The sequence below is a fragment of the Ostrea edulis genome, chromosome 4, assembly GCF_947568905.1.
Source record: "Ostrea edulis chromosome 4, xbOstEdul1.1, whole genome shotgun sequence".
In the NCBI taxonomy this organism is placed as follows: Eukaryota; Metazoa; Mollusca; class Bivalvia; order Ostreida; family Ostreidae; genus Ostrea; species Ostrea edulis.
The window spans coordinates 42,334,147-42,355,155 of record NC_079167.1 but is presented as its reverse complement, the minus strand read 5'-3'; the positions used below and the strand labels follow the sequence as shown (position 1 = coordinate 42,355,155).

At 36.9% G+C, this 21,009-nt stretch overlaps 2 protein-coding genes across 4 annotated transcripts; one reads left to right on the top strand and one right to left on the bottom strand.

Annotated features, from left to right (window-relative positions):
• Positions 1-677: 677 nt before the first annotated feature.
• Positions 678-14,720, top strand: LOC125670042 (annexin A4-like). The gene is given in 10 exon segments (XM_048904956.2): positions 678-698; positions 944-959; positions 962-1,021; positions 1,733-1,827; positions 10,474-10,587; positions 11,847-11,937; positions 12,803-12,951; positions 13,550-13,727; positions 13,838-13,950; positions 14,259-14,720. Coding segments are annotated over 10 exon segments (963 nt in total). The 3' UTR covers positions 14,385-14,720.
• On the bottom strand, positions 14,721-20,978 carry LOC125670043 (inosine triphosphate pyrophosphatase-like). 3 transcript variants are annotated; one of them, XM_048904959.2, is made up of 4 exons: positions 20,882-20,978; positions 18,058-18,171; positions 17,436-17,628; positions 14,721-15,713 (listed from the first exon to the last, which is right to left on the bottom strand). In XM_048904959.2, the coding sequence occupies exons 1-4, from the start codon at positions 20,912-20,914 to the stop codon at positions 15,430-15,432; spliced, it is 624 nt and encodes a 207-aa protein (XP_048760916.1). In that variant the 5' UTR covers positions 20,915-20,978; the 3' UTR covers positions 14,721-15,429. The 3 variants fall into 3 exon arrangements, with proteins under 3 accessions (XP_048760916.1, XP_048760915.1, XP_048760917.1); XM_048904958.2 differs by lacking the exon at positions 20,882-20,978 and adding an exon at positions 20,651-20,791; XM_048904960.2 differs by lacking the exon at positions 20,882-20,978 and adding an exon at positions 18,583-18,718.
• Between the last annotated feature and the right edge of the window lie 31 nt (positions 20,979-21,009).

Here is a 21,009-nt window from a genome sequence, read left to right as displayed (position 1 = left end):
AAAAAGGTATTAGAAATTGACTTTTGATCGACCATAAGGAGAAATGTAATTTGCAATGAAAGTGATGGAATACTTCCAAAACTTGCTTTTTCCTTTACACCAACTCGACGTGCTCTTGTACAAATATTTTAGTGGCTTTTTATTTAAATGTAACATTGTTGCTGTACTTAGTAAATTTAATAAACCACACAATGGTATATATATATATACAATGTCGTTTTCATATGCAGGTGTATATATTAATATTTTCTAAAGAAATATTGTGCTTGCATTTAATAAAATTCTTTTAAAGTTTAGAAATGAGACGAAATGTCTTTCTTAAACTTCGTATTGACGATGTAAATAAAAATCAACCCTCTATTGATAAGAAAGAGTTAACTGTACATTTTCTATTTAAGAATCTAAAAGAAAGCTATATATCTTATAGGGAGGGGGGGGGGGGGGGGGTCAGAGAGCGGAGAAAATAAATATATAAACAAAGTTCAAAAAGTGTTTAAGAAATCGTCAGTATAAATCGTGCATTGAACAAGAATTTTAAATACATCATATATATACGTGTATTGGTTTCACATCAAATGCTCTGCCTGGTTGGATTTAAATATAAACAGCTTAATTATGCATGGTTCTGTATACAAACCCATACACATTGAATCGAGCACAGCGATACCAGCAGAATCATGGCGCTTTTATATTGCGAGGTAAGTAATCGGTGCTTTAAAATCAAACAAATCTACAGTTTTGTTTTACGAATGTATATCTGCGCTGTTCTAGGGTTAAAATCTATCCCCCCAAAAAATGCGTTACAAAAATGTGCTATGGGTGATGTTTACAAGCAATCGCTTAACAACAGGCAAAAGAGCCAGATATTGATTATTTGAAGAAATGCTCGGGAGGCCATATTTTTTCTTCAGCTGTATCACTTATTGCACGGTTTTTATTTTAGGGGACAGTGAAGCCGGCAGGGGGAACCACGACCCCGAGGAAGCTTCCAACCGTCTACATAAAGCCATCCAGGGTCTAGGTAGGCTTTGGGTTAATAATACAAATATATACATACAATGTATACATACTTTTGTTCGCTTTTCTGATGAAAAGTGAAGATATAACAAACAGTTATCAATCTCATAATTCCTACAAGGAATAAAAAATTAAGAATAGGGCAAGAACGGACCCCTGGACACACCAAGGTTGGGATCAGGTCCTAGGAGGAGTAAGCATTCCCTGTTGACCGTTCACAGCCGCCGTTAACCCTCTATCTTCATCAAGAAAAGGGAGCATTGGGGTCTGCTACTCGCAACAACCCTATCGTTGCTATAAAAATTAGTGTAGTGCATGGTCCACTAATCAGTTCTGAAGACGTGCCATTACGGTAACTACTTGGCCGGGGTGCATTCTTTGGCAGGTGCCGAGTAATCTTTTAAATATCCGACACTTGTCCCCTCCTGTCTGGTGCCTAACAAAATAACCCATCAGTAATTAGGACATACTTGTGTGTTAACAGGATGAGGAAGCCTCCAGAAAAAAGGGGAGGAATGTAGGGTTGGGTTCGTCGGTCCAGTAGCTCATATGGTTCCCAGTCCAGAATACCGGTTCACACTTTCTCCTTACTGTCATAAATTGAATTGCGAGACTGTCATCATACCTTTTTGGTTGAATACACATGTATTGTATTAAACAGGTAGATGCACAATGTGGGCAATATCGGTCTTTTAATAGTATTCATCTTTTACAGGCACCGATGAAAAGGTCATCATCGATGTCCTGGCTGGACATATCAACCACGAACGACAAGAAATCAAGACCATGTATAAAACAATGTTTGGGCAGGTGAAATTTCTCTTGTATACACACAGTCTATAGAACACATGGCACTCAGAATGAAAGTAGGTCGATATCAAAATGGCGAGATATTGCACGAATTGAATGGATAGAGTTTGTTTTTTAAAGTATGACATTTCACGTTGTATAGGGCACTTGACACCTATTGGCAATTAAGTCGTAAAGTCTACACAAGTTGAAAACAAAAAACCAGATTATACAATATTTATTCGTCATAAAGATCACGGCAATATATCTAAAGTACTAACTTCTAAAAATCAACACTCCGATTTATAGACACAGTGGAGTCTTGATAATCCGGACACAGTGGAGTCTCGATAATCCGGACACTCCACCTTACAAGGATTGATGGATTGATTGTATCTTTTTTAACGAAGTCTTCACTCATATGGAGACATTTACATGCAAGGAGTCCAACCCGCATCCATAATACGTGAGATTAACGCCAGCGCTCTAAAGGTTGATAAGTGTGGTATCATAAAAACCTCGTTTGAAATAACCGTCCGCCTGACCGCCCTAGACACATAAATTTTGCCACGGATGAATTCATTTCTTGGATATAGACGCCCGACTGACGTGTTAAAATTTCCGCTAAATAAAATCAAGATGAATCAAATTCATTATCGTTCCGTTAACAAAGTGGACATACCTCGTCAATATAGTGCTTACGGATTTCGCGCTTCTGCGCATAAAGTCGTACGTGTGCCCTGAATGAAACTGTCGTACGCATACTTGTACAAACAAAATAAAATATCTACACACTTTGGTGGCAGGGGACAGTTTCTTTGGTTTTGAAACATGTGGATAGGGGGTATACACCAAAGTCAGATTATGACAGACTAATGAAAAATCATATTTCCCTTTTATGTCCATACTTGTATTTCATATTAGTGTAGTTAATAAATTATGACCCTAAATTACATGTAATCTATAAATGCTGGTGCTGGTGCACAAAACATGCTCTGAGCAGGTTCCCCTTTTTGCTTTGATTTTCCCTCATTTGGGCTAATCCGCACCACCCCCACACCATCACAGTACCAAACATGGGGATTTAGACACTGTGCACAATCAAGAACCCTATCTGCCCTTCTCAAAAATCTACCTCTCATATGGGGCCATCCACCTTCCCTCACAGCTACAGACCTTTTGCTAGACCCTGCATGTTTTCACCGGAATTTCTTCAGCAACTGACCACGTGTCTTAATTTCGTATTTGCACCCATCTATATGCTAGGAATCATGGTGACACCTACATGTTGTATATCAACATTTTTACTAAGCACTCAGCTACATTTGACATTCATCCTAAAATTATTGTATACATTTTTACACATGTAATATCACTCCGGGCCTATAGTGCGAAACTGTCCCCTGCTACCTTTCGCTGAATCGTAAAAAGTTAAAGATCGTGAAAATGAGAAGAAGAAAAAAGGTTCCCTAATTATACATATACATGATATACATGCATCACGTCGTCTCAAGTTCTGTATCGGAATCACTAAATATTGGAATATTAAACGATGATTCAATACTTGTATATATATATATATATATAAACTTTTTCCCAAATTCATGATTATTTAATATAATATAAAGGGAAAGTATGAAACCACAAGAAACATCTTGAATGACAACCTAATTTTTTCTCTCTTATGATTTGTAAAATGAATATTTTCTTACTGTCAAACTTCAATTTGGATTAAAAGTTTGTTATAGAGTTTTTTATATTATAACTTTTATATTTTCCATGATATAGTAGAAACGAATTAGGTCCGTCGTACCTCATTATATGATAGATTCATGTTTCTCATGTTCATGTAGGTCTAGTAATAAAAAATAAAAAATACACTTATTTTCTCAGGGCTAGCAGGTCTTTGGCAGGGCTAACAACTTTTTCTCAGGGCTAGCAGGTCTTTGGTAGGGCTAACAACTTTTCTCAGGGCTAGCAGGTCTTTGGCAGGGCAAACAACTTTTACAAGCAGTCAGCCCTGCATGCATTTATCTAGCTAATTTTACAGCGAATTTCAAACAACTGGCTACATATGATATACAGATTTCGCTGCCCTTAAAAGATCGACTTTGAAATCGTTCCAACAGAGATTGAGAAAATACGGGAAATTCCATTGTTTAGTCTTTGAATTACACAAAGAAGTCTTGAAATAGAGTCGGTCCGGATAATTCCACACATTCGGGTAATTTAAACAAGAAAACCATGGGTCACATCGCTCACCTGAGTCACCTTGGTCCCTATCTAAAGATTTTTCCGAAATATTTGCATGCAAAACTTTGGTCCCTATTGGGCTCCAATCTACCCCCGGATTTTTCTTTGAATCTGCATTATGTCATGAAGCTTTCATGTAAATCTAAACTTCTTTGGCCCAATGGTTGTTGAGAAGGTTTTTAAAGATTTTCTCTATATATTTCTATGTCAAACTTTATTCCCCTATTGTGGCCCCATCCTACCCCCCCTCGGGGGTGGGGGTGGGAGTGGGGGGGGGGGGCTTGATTTCAACAAACTTGAAACTGCACTATGTCAGGAAGCTTTTATGTCAATGTAAACTTTTCTGGCCCAGTGATTCTTCAGAAGTTTTTCGCCATATATTTGTATTTAAAACTTTGATCCCCTATTGTGGCCCCATCCTACCCCCGGGGGCTATTATTTTTACAAACTTCAATCTGCACTATGTCAGAAATCTCAGCTCTTCTGGCCCAATGTTTCTTGAGAAGAAGATTTTTAGAGATTTTTTTTCTATAAATTAGTATGTAAAACTTTGATTACCTATCTTACCCCGTGGATCATGTTTTTTTTAAAAACAAATCTGAATCTCCACTATGTCAAGAAGCTTTTATGTAAATTTCAGCTTTTCGGGCCCAGTGGTTCTTGAGAAGAAGATTTTTAAATGATCCCACCTTATTTTTGCATTTTTGTGATTATCTCCCCTTTAAAGGGGGCATGGTCCTTTCTTTGAACACCAATGATGATTTGTACCAAGTTTGGTTGAAATTAAAACAAAAACAACTAGAACTGTCCTCTCGGGACTAATACCCCCGCGGGGAACACTATAAAATGGATAAAAACAGACTTCTTCAGATCAAACCAGAAATTTTCTAATCAAATGGTCATCTAGTGTATCATTTAATTTTTTATTAAAAATGTAACTTTTAAAAAAAATCAATGAATCAATCAAATATTAAAATATTTCCGGAGATGCTTAATATAAACATTATACAAGTAAATAGGATTTTCAGAGAATTTAATTCTCTTAATTTGGTTCATGGTTTAAAAATTGCTAAAGTATGACACCCCCCCCCCCCCAACAGAAAATATATATATAATGGAAATATTCATGCATTCACTAAAAATCAAAATTTAAGGTACATAAATGTATTTTACTATAATAAAAAAACGTATGTAAAAGGTCTGATATAAACCTTTCAATATGTTTTTGAAATACAATGCATTCTCAAATATTCTTACGATAGCTCCATCTTCATGTGAATTGTCAAAATTAATGGTTAAAAGTAGAAAAACTGTTTAATTTCCACTCAATATAGTTAAATTCAAATATTAACCATCTTTTTAAAGATGTCAGACATACAAAAACAGAAGTATGTGTTAACATCAGAAAATCACACATTTTCGTTATACAGGAAAACAAAAATAGATATAAACTTGTTGAAATGAATTTTTTAATGTCAACGGTTAAAATTGATTGATTGATGTTTTCCGCCACACTCAACAATTTTTCAGTTATCTGGTGGCGCCCAGTTTTTTATTGGTGGAAGAGAGAACCCAGATACAATGTACCTGGGAAGAGACCACCGACCTTCCGAAAGTAAACTGGCAACGGTTGAAAGAAAACCCCTGCTAATTCATAAATATTAATAGTGGATATTAGGGAATCATTGTATAATAGACATGCGGTAGAAGAAATACCAACTTAGGAGTTATTGTCCTTGACAACATGTTTTTAAATATAAAAAATTGATTATCTTGGAAAATATCAACTTTTTCAGTATCAATAGCTTACCAGAATTTTTATTTTATGGAGATAATAAAATTCCCCTCAAAGATATATTTCTAACATGCGCAAAGTTTAATTTAGTTAAGATTTTTGCAAAAACCTAACAGAAATCAGAATAGCTTTCTAATACATGCATAACTTCAGTCTTAGAGTAAAGTATTTACAATGTTCAAATCAAATCTCTCCAAGAATTTTAAAGATATACTCCTTTTAGTTTAAAAAATTACTAAGTCCATAAGTTAAAAAAAAGCCTGTAACTTTTTCACAATCAAATTTTTCCAATCAATATGACAATTGGTACCACGTGCACATCTTCATTCTTCATATGGAGAGTAACGAGTGTACAAATTGTCAGAAAAATCTGCGTGGGGTCGAAAAACGACTTTAAAAAAATAATAAACCTGTTCCCAGAACCCCTCTTACATGTTGTGCAGTAGTCAAATCATTTTTTGAAAGATGATTGGTGTTGTCCTGTAGATGGGTATTAACGTTTCAAACCTTGCATTTTCGTCCTAGGGCCCAAAATCCTCGTACAATTTACACAGCAGCCAAATAATATTTTGGAAGATGATTGGTGGTGTCTGGTAGATGTGCAATTAGGTTTCAGAATTTTTATTTTGATCCTGGGGAGCAATTAAAGATTGAAAAACGTTTCAAATGCTTCTCATAGGCTTTTGTACTCACCTAGACTATACGTCATTAATCAAATATATCTGACCTTCCCCTCCCACTCCTATAGGGTTTCTCACAGTTTCTGTTCTGATGTGAGAACTTTTTTGTGTTCCAACAACAGGGGAATGCTCCCGTTTTAAAACAATTCTAAAAAAGATACTATCTTTTAAAATATAGTAATTCATTTCAAAATTAAGGATTATCTCCCTCATGCATAACTCTGATCCTAAGTTGAATTTGGCTCCAGAATTTGGCACTCTGTTTTTCCCTTTAGGTCTTACAAACATTGTTAATTCGGAATTCCAAATTTCGGCTTGATCATCACTGAAGAGACATTATTTGTCGAAATGCGCAACTGGTGCATTAAAATTGGTACCGTATAAGTTTTACATTGTTTACTATTTTGTTTACAGAATCAAGTCCCCGTGTTCCAACGTACTTAAGGGTATTGCATAAAGTAATAACATGAAACAACAACTTTCAATGCTTGAAAAACTTTATTTTTTATTTAATGATCTATTTAACAAGAGCATCTTATCTTTTTTTAATTTAGAAAACCCAGAAATAAGAAATAAATGACAAACCTGCCTCTAAAAAATCACAATGAATGTGTGACCATATTACGATGAATATTAATATCAACGGTATGAAGTAAAATTTGACTATCTTCAAAAATATTATGTCATGCATCACAACTATGTTGAAGATCATCATGAAATATAAAGTAGATAGAGAAAATGTAATTTTTCTGTAGAAATTATGTATTAGCTAGGGGCGTAGCTTAGTTAGGCTCAAGTAGGCACGTGCCTACACTCTTTTTTTTTTATTTTCAAAACACATTTTTGTCCATAAATGTTAGCAAAATATAAGTTGTTCATATATATTTCTAGTATCTAAAATCGAATATAAAATCATCATTCCGTCGGACCTTTTCTTTTTATAATGTATTCTACATAATGGTTATATATTTTTTCTAAACTTTGGTGATCACAATGACTCGCTCTCGAACTTAACAGTTAAAATTTTTCAAAAGTTGTACAATATTTAATGTCTATTGCAATCATTTTGATGCTCAGAGTAGTGCAAAACGAGTCCTAATATTTCAAAAGCGAGAGGGGGCCACCCCCTCCTGCACCTACCTCCTCGGCGCTTCGCGCCTCGGTGAAACTTTCAGCTTCATCTTTCGTGCCTACACATTAAAGCAGTCCTAGCTACGCCCCTGTTAGCCACATTTAGAGTTATTGGTGATGATACTTATTGTAACTGATATAGACAGAGCTTTGTTACACGCTCTTGTGTTCATGCTTTTGGGACTCTGATTTAAATGATTGTACTAGTATGTTATCAACTGGAAGACCCTGGGAAAGAATATTGCGTACACTAATGAGGTTACCTTCTTAAAGAACATATCAATATTACTGGTAATCGACAATCATCCCCACTTCACCCTACCCATCTTCGGTAGCCAAGGGTGACGCTCCACGGTGTTAAAGAGAAACACCGTGGAGCGTCGCCCTTGGCTAGCGAAGATGAACCCTACCTGAAAACAATACAAGCTGTAACTGACGGTAGATAAATTGAAAAATAAAAGAACATATATTTAACATATTTGTGATTGAATATAGGCCTATATATCTTCATAGAATCCGAGTAATTCTGAAGCAATAAACCCGTCAAATTAGCAGAAAATGTCGGTTCACGAAATATTGTCATCCTGTCAGTAATTCCTGTTTGTAATCTTCGATATGCATATTTACCTCGGAGGTCAACAGTTCGGAAAAGGCGAAAGAGAGGTACTGAGCATGTGTCAGATTTGTAAACAATTTAACATGCCAGTCTTATAGAAAATTCACTATCAAAATTACATTTGAGTGGCACATTTGGGTAATTATTACTTTCTTACACTTACAGTACCTCTTGTCATTCATGAAACGATGCAATATCTTAAAACAAACGGCACGTGTAGTTACTCACGTCAGTTTTCGTCTCGGTCTCAGCAACCCGATTATGTTCGGCAATCATCGTTCCCATGTCCGTGTATACGACGCAATGGCGGTTTATACGAAACGCTCATTGTAGGTATGCTCTCCAAAAATATTTCCTTGTTTATTTTGCTGAATTTTTCTTCAGATCTTGGGGATCATATTAGTTATACCGGTAGGTGTTATTTGGTGCATAATTGGATAGTTGAAAAAATACCATCAGTTACAGCTTGTACTGCTTTAACTATCACATATTTTCTAAGTTCTCTAAAACAATATATATACTACTCAAAATTTGATAAGGATCATTAGGTTATATGTGTGTAATTTACCACTAACATAACAAAAGACATACATTTGACTCAGAAACGTGTTTACTCAGGTTATGAATGAAAATTCATGAACGGCATGAACTTTTATCATTACGGAATGCTTGAAATCTGATAACAACACCAAAAGGAATTTCATTACAAAAAGTTAACAGCAAACCAGAGAAAGAATTACACAGTTTTTGGGGATAGTCCATGATTACACTTAGTCGATGAAGTGTCAATACCGGGTATGGCCTCCCCTTGCATCAATGACGGCTTGACAACGTCGAGCCATGCTGTCAATAAACACCCGGATGTTTCCAATGGGAAGGTTGTTCCATTCTTCCACGAGGGCGTTTCCGAGCTCTGCCAAAGTCGTGGGTTGTGCTCTACGGCGTGAAAGGGCAACCTGCAGCATGTTCCATACATGCTCAATCGGGTTCAAGTCCGGCGAGCGCGCTGTCCAGTCCATACGGACAATTGTCTCCTGCTGAAGGTACTGCTCCACCACCCTGGCGCGATGAGGACGGGCGTTATCATCCATCAGGATGAACTCAGGGCCAACAGCACCAGCGTAGGGTCTGACGTAAACATCGAGGATCTCATCCCGGTACCGCACCCCCGTCATTGTTCCTCTCTCCTGGACATGAAGATCTGTTCTTCCATCCCTGATGATTCCACCCCAGACCATGATGGAACCACCACCATAACGGTCATGTTCACTGATGTTGGCATCATGGAAACGTTCACATTGTCGTCGCCACACTCGGTGCCTCCTGTATGTAAAGTCCAAACAATACCTGGACTCATCGGTGAACAGAACTTTAACCCAATCGTTCTGTGTCCAAGTGACATGATCTTCAGCCCAGTCCAATCGCTCCCGCCGGTGTCGAACAGTCAGAGGGACTCGAACACATGCCCTTCTCGAGTTGAGACCTGCATTGTGAAGCCGATTCCGTATCGTTTGAGTGGACACATTCACCCCCGGGGCGTTCAGGAGGTCGTTACGTAGGCTGGTTGCTGTCCAGAAGGGATGGCGTCGTGTCTGAAGAGCCACAAAATGGTCTTGGTGTTGGGTTGTCGACCTCTGACGACCACCCCCATGTCGGTGTGCTGCTGTACCAAAAGTTTGCTGTCGGTTCCAGGCCCTGTTTACAACGCTCTGACTGACGTTTAGTGCATTTGCAACGTCACATTGTGAATAGCCAGCGTCAAGCATTCCAATACATCTGCCCAGTTGTTCTGTCGTCAGGCGACGCCTTACACGTTGAGGGGACATTGTGTTGATAAACGTAGTGTAAACACTCAAGTGATTTTGAAATTTTAGAAAGAATCAGACATCGATGCCTGAGTGAAAATCGTGCAATGGTAGCAAAAGCATAAACTGTGATGAGAAACGCATTTCCCATGGCATGAAATGCACGTGCAAGTTTGTTGAAGACGTTTTTGATTTCACTTGGACACAATATTGCCAGTTATGCAGTTATTAATTTTTTAAACATAAAAATATCTATGATCCGTATCAAATTTTGAGTAGTATATATTTCCTCTAATATTTTATCCGATACAAAATTTGCCGAAGTGTTTGGATTCATTGGATAGTTACAGTGAACACTGAAATGGAGCCCCTCACTTATTTCTACAGGATTTGGTAGACGACATATCAGGTGACCTGAGCGGGCATTTTGAAAAACTGTGTCTCTATCTCTTGATGCCCAGCAGATTGTTTGATGCCTGGTGTTTGCGTCAGGCTCTAGAGGTAAGTGTTGTTTGATGCCTGTTGTCTGCGTCAGGCTCTAGAGGTAAGTGTTGTTTGATGTCTGGTGTCTGCGTCAGGCTCTAGAGGTAAGTGTTGTTTGATGTCTGGTGTCTGCGTCAGGCTCTAGAGGTAAGTGTTGTTTGATGTCTGGTGTCTGCGTCAGGCTCTAGAGGTAAGTGTTGTTTGATGTCTGGTGTCTGCGTCAGGCTCTAGAGGTAAGTGTTGTTTGATGTCTGGTGTCTGCGTCAGGCTCTAGAGGTAAGTGTTGTTTGATGTCTGGTGTCTGCGTCAGGCTCTAGAGGTAAGTGTTGTTTGATGTCTGTTGTCTCCGTCAGACTCTAGAGGTAAGTGTTGTTTGATGCCTGGTGTCTGCGTCAGGCTCTAGAGGTAAGTGTTGTTTGATGTCTGTTGTCTGCGTCAGGCTCTAGAGGTAAGTGTTGTTTGATGTCTGTTGTCTGCGTCAGACTCTAGAGGTAAGTGTTGTTTGATGTCTGGTGTCTGCGTCAGGCTCTAGAGGTAAGTGTTGTTTGATGTCTGGTGTCTGCGTCAGGCTCTAGAGGTAAGTGTTGTTTGATGTCTGGTGTCTGCGTCAGACTCTAGAGGTAAGTGTTGTTTGATGTCTGGTGTCTGCGTCAGACTCTAGAGGTAAGTGTTGTTTGATGTCTGGTGTCTATGTCAGGCTCTAGAGGTAAGTGTTGTTTGATGTCTGGTGTCTATGTCAGGCTCTAGAGGTAAGAATGGCACTTTCTTCACGAGTGAAACAAAGGCCTACAGATACCAAACACCACCGCTAAGGCTTCCATAATCAAGTTTCATTAACTCTTAGAGTTATTTCTCTTTGTTAGCAAGAATTCAATTTTTTTTCCTGTAACATTCTTATCTTTGAGAAATTCTAATGAAATTCATCCTGTTCACACACAAATCTTAGTGGAGGAAAAACCAGTGAAATATTTGCATACTCTACAGTATTGATTCTTTATAGGAATCACGAGATCGATCACTGTAATCTTCACTTTTTTTGGTCAATCAAATATATGTTTTGCATATCGTTCTCGTATCTAATCATTAAATTTTCCAAAGAGCACAAAATTTGGAAAATCAATTACATTTGGGGTATATTTGGTATCTGAAGGGGAAAAAAACCCACCGGCCGTACAGAAACTGCCAGAGGTTCATAGCCATTTCTACATTCAGCTGAGTCACGTGAATCGATCTACCTACTAGTTGCGGGTTTTTATTTTTTTTATCTTATTCGCCAGGGCCTCGGGACGGATGAAGAAAGACTCATAGAAATTCTGTGTGGTAGAACCAATAGTGAGATCCACTCCATCAAAGAGGAATACCAAAATTGTAAGCATCAGCTCACAGTGGCGGATCCAGAAAATTTTAGGGGAGGGGGGGGGCAAGTTTATACCTTTTTCGTCCCAGAGGGAGGGGGTGAAGGTGGTGTTGAATCCCTAAAAATGGCAAAAACTTACCTTCGTTTTAAAATAAAATTCAACTGAAAGGGAGGTGCGTGTGTGTGTGTGTTACAACACCCTCTTGATCCGCCACTGGTTCATATATACAGACTCTCGGCCAGCCAGGGGCTTTCAGACATGGTAAACACTGGTTTGCCAAGACTCAGTTTTCGAGTATATCAGTGTTATTATACTGTAAAGTTTTGAATTTACTTCAGATTAATTTCACACTTTCTTAAGGAAAAATTGTGGTCATCTATGGATAACTGTATGCTATTTGCACAATGTTGTCTTCAAAATAGACATGAATGGAAAAAGAATATGTATAACGTGATTACAGAATACTGGTCACAATTCCCCAGAGAAAATAAAGAGAGGGTAGGTCTGTGCAGAACATGGTCGAATTTTTTTTTTTAGTGAATTTCTGTTTACTAGATAGAATTGGACTCAACTCTCTATTTTTCATGAATTTTGACATCGATTTTGGCATTTCACAAAATCGGCGAAAATAAAACGGTAACAAAAATAAAACGGTAATTATCTGTTGAAATATAACCCACGTCTCCTGCGGTTCTGCCGGGGACGTAGTTCTAAAATCCCATCTTTGATTTGCAAGAGGAAATTGAGGGAGAAAATGCAACGGACCATTCTGTGATTCATTCCCGGGCCCCCTGAATTCCCTAGTCGGGTGTTCTACCAACGGAGCTATTTGCCAACCGGCGATGGAATCCGTCTGATTTATTCTATATTTTCAGATTTCAAGAGGTCCTTAGAAGATGATGTCAGAAAAGACACCAGTGGCCATTTTCAACACATCTTAATCAGCCTACTGCAGGGGAATAGGAGCGAGGAACAGGAACTTGATGACCAGAAGGTCAGAAAAGATGCAAAGGATCTATTTGAGGTACAGTAGGAGTTGATAAGGTACTGCCTTCCTAATAGCAAATTATGACATTCTGACAAGTTCTCATTTAATTCGCCGTGGAAAACATTTTTTGTGGGTTTTCATTCATTTTGGATTTTTTCGTACCCAATACTGACAAATAAAAACAATATTAACGAATTCTGAAAGATCAAACTCACAACATGCTCCATGAAACTACATATGTACACCCCACGAAGGAAGCTGTCAATGACAACACTAATTGGTATTTGGACTTTGCATTTAACAGCCTTGCTTAACATAATAAAGAATATATAATCGGGACATGCACTACATTTATATAATCAAGACATGCACTACATTTGTACTTAATGAAGATAAACTATGATCAATCTCATAAATCCTATAAAGAATACAAATTAAGAGTTAAGCAAACACTGACCCCTGGGCACACCAGGGAGGGGTGGGATCAGGTGCCTAGGAAAAGTAAACATCCCCTGTTGACAGGTCACACCCGCCATGAGCCCTAAATCTTGATCAGGTAAATGGAGTAATCCATAGTCAAAATTAGTATGCAAGCATCAATGTTTCTTTTGAAAATCTACTTCCCACCTTTCAGGCAGGGGAGAATAGAGTTGGAACTCATACGTCTGTATTCAACAGTATCCTGGCCTCCCGCAGCGCTCCACACCTACAAGCAGTGTTTGAATACTACAGAAGAATTAGTCAGCAGGACATCGAAGCTGCAATCAAATCCGAAACTAGTGGAAACCTGTGCAAGGCCCTCCTAGCAGTTGGTATTGGACGAATATCTTATCATAATTTGTTTCATATCTGCAATATTTAAATGTATGTAGTGCATGATTCTGATATCCATATTAAATACTTGGTTTCTTCATGTTGATAGTTAAATGTATCAAGGACCGTCTGGATTATTATGCAGAGTGCATACATAAGTGTATCAAGGGTTTGGGGACCAACGACAAAAGGCTGATGGAACTGATCGTCTCCCACTGTGAGGTACTCAACATGGAATCATGTATCTGATGCTCCGTGTTAATCTAGACATTTCCATTCCACCTTGTTAATGTAGACATTTTGATTCTGCCTTTTTAATCTAGACATTTTAATTCCACCTTGTTAATCTAGACATTTCCATTCCGTCTTTTCGATTTCAAGAAAATCATCTGGATAAATGAGTTGTTTAGATAGCTGAATTACGTCTGCCATATTTTCATATAAGGAACCAATACCTTTACTTTATCGATGTCATGTTCTTTTCCCTTACAATGAAAACTTCAGAATTCAGATATGCAAATTTATTCCAGATTGATCTGAAAGATATTGGGGATGTGTACTTAAAGAAATACGGGGAAAGTCTGGCTCTGGCAATCAAAGAAGACACCAGCGGGGACTACGGGAAGCTGCTTGTGAGACTTGCCACCCATCAGTGATCAATGTCAAGACATTTACCACAACAGAAATATTATTTACCCTTTCTTTTCAAATATAATCTTACAGGACAACTAGCATGAGAGATCTTGGAACTAGTAATCAATAAATCTGGAACATAACAGACTGGCTAGCAATGAAAGAGACGAATGGTAATAATTCACCATCATTCAAAATGAAGTACATTCACTTGGCTTGAAACCCAATGACTGGAATTTTTTATTTCCATTTTCTAAGTACATTTAGTAGATGGAAACAATCCAATATACATGTGCCATATTTTTTGTATATAATGATCTTGCCAAGATAATTGACGAAATAAAAGAAGCACTCCTAAATAAGTTTTTTGTTTTTTACTGAAAAGGAAATCGGATGGAGATTTTATACCTAACATCTTAGTTATAAATTCACAACCCTAAATTCAAATTTACAGCACATATTATATACACAATGATGAATTACATTACATAGACATAATGAAGAATTACATTACATAGGATAATGAAGATTTACATTACATAGACATAATGAAGAATTACAAAAAAGAAAAACCAGACTTTGTCAATGAATCTAATGCAGGAGTTCTATTATCAAACTTTATTTAACAATATGAAAACATGGTTAAGAAAGTAAGAACATTTTATCATTAAAGTATCTTGAAACTGAAGCAAAAGGCATACCTGTCTAAAAAGAAACCTGTCCAAATTGACACATCAAACTTCTTTTAGATCTATGGGGTATATAACCCTTAGTAATTTACCTTAGCACTTCAATGACAACAGCACTTACGCAAGATACATTTAATGGAACACAATTTACAGATTAACAATAAAAAAATACATAATTTTTACTTTGACAAACCAGGTGTTGAATTTATAAATCCTCTCCTGCATATCAAAAAATGCTTCCTTAGACTACAAAACAAGTCTCCTGATTCTGAAAACTGCAGCAACAGACAACAAAGTAATCCCGCAGCGTCACCATGATTCGCAGGCAACACAAAAATCTGCCTGTATGATTAAAACTTGAAATATTTGACCTGAGAGTTTATAGATTATGTTTTCCTAGCCTTAAGAGTTCCACAGCTTTGAATCTATGGGAAATGGTGTTTTTTGTTTCTTTTGGCATTTCTGCGTAAGTCTGGGTGAATCCCTCCGGCTGGAAGCACGGGTCCCAACCAAAGTCATTGGGTCCTCTGGGTTTCACAATCTGTCCTGGTGTCTTCCCACAAAACAATTTCACTTCAGAGTCCTTTTCTCCTGAGCTGTACGCCAATATACACATTGCTGTGGCAGTCTTATTATCAAAGCCCTCTAACATCTTGTGGAGACCTGATAGATACACAATATGTGTGATTATCAAATCAACAAAGTATGGTCAACTGAAATTTTCAAATTTAGGAAAAAACTCTCGTCATTTTAACGATAACAGAATTTTTTTCTGCATCTTTGTCAGTGATGTATCATTCATAAAGAAAAAAAAAATGTGTCCACATAATTTTGGAGTATTCACACTGGACCTATCTCTTTAAGTTATTTCTTCATATTCTGTTTCATGTACACGAAAATTAGAATCCCTCTCAAATAAAGTAATGTCATTTTCATAATATTTCTGATGCTGTATCAATATCTTTCTGCTCATGGGAGAAAGTTGTAAGCTCAGAAATTATAAATCTGCAACATAATTTTTTACATGCTTTTCAATAATTATCTTAATGAATGAATTGAATCATTGTGTTGTGCTAGAAATAGAACCGTATGATTAATTATATGATCTACTGTTTCCCTCTTCAAATGAATCCAAAGATCAATCAATACTTTATACACAAACCAGTGTACATCTTTTGTTAAATTGGACAGAGTTTAAAACCCTCAAATAACAGTGAAAACAAAAAGAATACCGTAGACGAACTTATTTTTTGCGTGGGATTAATTCATGCTTTTTACAAGGTCATAGATTTGGTGCGGAAATTTTCCCCAGCATACTTAATATGCATTTAAGACATACAATGACAATACAAAAAATCAATGTAATTTTGTACCTGTCAGTGTGGATGGAACAGAAATTATTATTTCACAAAATTATGACCCCGTGGAAAAAAGTACATTTACAGTATCAAAATTTGGAAATACTATTCCAAATGTAAATACATGTAGCAAGTTTTCAACCTGTTTTTGTTTGTTTTACGTCCCTTTGAGAATTTTCACTCATATTGAGACATCAGCAGCTGTACCAGGCGATGTATGACGAAAGACCTAATTGCTTGATGCTCAGGGCCGCAGCAGTGAGGGTTTTATAACATGTGTGAAAGCCAGCCACAACACAGGACCAAAAGATTCGTGATTGTAAATACAGAGGTTGGTGAAGGAGCAAACAATACCTTTTTCTGTCCCCTGCTGCAACATGGAAGGGGACATATATAAATACTGGTGTCTGTGTGTCACACTTGATATTGTGGACACACCTCCTCGGAAACAACTCAACAGACTTTGTTTAAATTCTGTAGGATTGTTAGTCACTATATGTTGTTGATCATATTGCGCTGACATTTTGATTCGACATATTTTACAGGAGTTCTGGGACTTTGTTGAATTTGAATATGCTACACTATAGGAATACTTTGTACAGATTTTGTTCAAATTTTGCAGGATTGTTCGTCACAATCTGTAGTTGATCACATACCACTGCAATTTAGATTCTACAAATTTTACAGGAATAATGGGACTTTTGCGTTTCAATTTTTTTTGTGGTGGCGGGGGACATATGGCTGCATAAAGCAATCTTGTTACATCTTAGGTTTGATGTGGCCAAGGCACAAAGGGGCTCAGACTCGTTAATACCTCCTAGTTACGAATGGAACAATCTAACCAATGAGCCACCACAACCAGTTTCAACAGTTTTAATATAAATGTACGACAATTTTGTGCCTGAAATTCTAGATAATCCCCCTTATCTCCTCCTGTACCTATGCATCTCGGTAAAGATTTTATAAATGACACATTAGGTCACTGTTTGTTAAAAGATAAGTTCTGAAACAAGTATAAATGTTTCACCTTCGGGTCCTAATTTCTGGAGAAACCACTTGATGTATGGACCCGGGAGTCCACCCAGGGCATTAAAACACAGACTAGTGTCCTCAGTGATGACGGGACATTTCAGCTGTTCAGCTGCTAGCTTGCACTTCTCTCTGGCAACATCCTCTGGTTCACCTTGATATTCTGGCAAATCCACATCTGCGTTGGTAATCTAGGAAAAGGTAAAACATTGGTTTCAACAACAGTATTGGCATATACAGTAAAACACACCTATAGCAAACCTCCAGGGCCAGCGAAAAACAGTTATAACCAAACTTCATTATACAGTAAAACACACCTATAGCAAATCTCCAGGGCCAGTGAAAAACAATTATAACCAAACTTCATTATACAGTAAAACACACCTATAGCAAATCTCCAGGGCCAGCGAAAAACAGTTCATTATATAATAACCAAATTTAGTTATATCCAATAAAATGTTTCATTATTTTCCTCTCATATGGGAATAAATATCACTTTGCAATAAGCTTGAATTCATTATAAGGGTGTTCATTATAAGTGTATTTTACTGTACTTGTCGACAATATATTCTTATCATTGAGCATTGCCTTTGAAAGTCTCAATATCAAAAGAGTGCTACCTTGTATGGAAAATCTGGTCCAAGGATTTGCAAGAACTCTTTCAGTTTGTTTTTGTTTCCTGTACAAAGGACAATTTCTTTCTGCTTCTTTGTTTCAGACATTAGAAATCTTTTCTGGAATCAAAGTATAAGGACATACAGATACATGTGACTGCAAACAACATAGTGCCTAAAACAAATTCTCAACTTAAGAACATAATGATCTGACAAGTCATCATTAAGATCAGCTGACAAGTCGTCATAATGATCTGAAAAGTTGACTCGTCAGATGATTATGTTGACTTTTCAGATCATGTCGATATGTCAGATCGTGATGTTGACTTTTCAGATCGTGATGTTGACTTGTCAGATATTGAAGACAGAAACTTTATGAGAAAGTTAGATTTGAGCAAATGGCATATTAGATTTAACATATTCGAATTAAAAGATAAAGTCAAGTGAGTAAATATGAACGAAGATCTTTAAGTTGTTGACAAGTCGACATAATTAACTGACAAGTCAACATAATTTTCTGATATATCTAACCAGTGATGTCAGAATTATGCCACCATACAAATTACTAGAGAGGTCTGTCTTAGTGTCTTAGTGTAGTTAATGCAGTTTGAACTGTCTTGTCTGTAGCAGTGCGTCATAGATTATGATAGGTGTATCAAGCTACACTTGCACATATATTAAATATTGATGTTTATAAATGAAGGCATTATCCTGTTATTTACTTCACGAATCAAATAAGTTTGACGTTCTTGACGTTAACGTCAATTTCATCTCTGTGCATGTTTATCACAATCTTAAACATTTTATAGGGATTGTGGCCCTCTTTTACTTCTGATATACTTAATGTTATACTTAATGTACCTCACTTGTTATATTACTTTAACATTTTATATCCATCTTAAGTACTTGCCTTTATTCCGTAAATATAAATCCGCATAATTCCTTGATACGGAATAAAGTAACATTTACATAATAGCACTGATTTATTCCGTAAAAATTATTCAATTCGATAAAACAATTTTATTTTGTATTAAATTCGTCTAAATGCTTCATATGAATATACGGAATAAAGTAATATTTACTAATATCAACGATTTATTCCGTTAAAGTTATTCAATACAACTAAACATGGATGTACTTAATTTCATATAGAAGTAAAACATGCACTTGATGCGCGGATCAAGACCAATTATATTTCGCCTACATCCTTGATATGAATATTAATTACCCCACCAGCCCACATCACCACCCACAAGGTTATTTTAATTTATACTTCTTTCACCGATGCCATATGCAAATGTTTGAAAATTTGCATATTCCTATAGTAATTTAACGGAATAAACCAAATTTAAAGAGCAAATAACTCTTACTAAAGGAAAAATAAATCTTACACTTTATCGCGGAGCGAATAACATGATTATGCCTATGAAACTCTTCATTTATATTTTTCGTCATCTTTCTTGCGCTCTCCCTTTAAATTTGAGTTGTGAAGGAAATACTTGCCGAGGTTTTGAGTACATTTAAAGAATTTGCGTCGCTATTTACTCCTGTTATTTGCTTCGCGAATCAAATACTTTCCGTGGTTTTGAGTACATTTAAAGAACTTGCGTCGCTATTTACTCCTGTTATTTGCTTCGCTTTGTACAAAAACGTGCTATTTTCTTCATTTGGTGTTTCTTTTAACTTGTTCCCCCCAAAAATACCAAGCCCCATTTTTATATGTTTCTCCCCCAAAGAAACCCTTTTCCCGGGGAATCTTCCCCTTGAAGTGCTATTTAGAATGAACTGCCTCAGTATATATATACTCCTGTATTTGCTTCGCGAATCAAATACTTTTCGTGGTTTTGAGTACATTTAAAGAACTTGCGTCACTATTTACTCCTGTTATTTGCTTCGCTTTGTACACAAAAATGTGCTATTTTCTTCATTTAGTGTTTCTTTTAACTTGTTCCCCCCAAAAATACCAAGCCCCATTTTTAAATGTTTCTCCCCCAAAGAAACCCTTTTCCCGGGAAATCTTCCCCTTGAACAGGTTGGGAACACTTTCCCTATAGCGAGATATCCTCGCTAAAACGCGATTATCCCTCTTTAGCGAGAAATAAACATTACCATAAACAGGAGTTTTGGCGTCTTTATTGAAAATAATGGCAAATCCCGTGCAACGCAGAATAAGTGCGACACGCACTCAACATGATGCGAATTGTTTCTATGAAATTGACAACATAGTAATGAAATTGCATATGAAAGTTGCTGCGTAAGAGGGAAGCTGAAATCCAATACACATCGTGAGTGTTTTTGTTTTGATTCATATATTTGCAGAAGTATCAAACATTTTAGCACTTTTTCTTCTTTCCACGTGAATCACGAAAATATGTACTCCATGGGTGTTTTTCTCTGTTGTACGCGATATATTTATTCTCGCTAGAGAGGGATAATCGCGTTTTAGCGAGAATATCTCGCTATAGGGGAAGTGTTCCCAACCTATTGAAGTGCTATTTAGAATGAACTGCCTCAGTATATATACTCCTGTTATTTGCTTTGCGAAACAAATAATTTCCGAGGTTTTGAGTAGATTTAAAGAACTTGCATCGCTATTTACTTCTGTTATTTGCTTCGCCTCTGTATTTGTTATGATTGTATTGTACGGAATAATCACGGACCCAAAATGAAAGTAGTCGAAATTTGTGAAATTAAAGTCAGAAAGTGTAATGGTGGTCGTAAACATGTACAGAGATGAAATCGACGTTAACGTCAACAACGTCAAACTTATTTGATTCGCGAAGTAAATAACAGGATAATGCCTAAATGAAATTTCTGTGATTGCACTTACATGAGCAACACCAAGACGACGATAAACCAACATACATGTGCTTACAATCGTAACTGCTCGGTTATTTCCGTCACTTCCTGTTCTACACCTTTTCGGGCCAAAAACAACTTACCGGAAAGACCCGAGAA

Bases quoted from the DNA above. Each gene is read 5' to 3' on its own strand.
- LOC125670043 (XM_048904958.2), bottom strand. From the start codon at position 20,776: ATGTTTACGACCACCATTACACTTTCTGACTTTAATTTCACAAATTTC. The intron at 18,172-20,650 runs GTAAATAGCGAT...CTTTGATTCCAG, and splicing joins AGGCGAAGCAAATAACAGAA to AAAAGATTTCTAATGTCTGA. The intron at 17,629-18,057 runs GTAGCACTCTTT...ACCTTTTCCTAG, and splicing joins GACCAGATTTTCCATACAAG to ATTACCAACGCAGATGTGGA.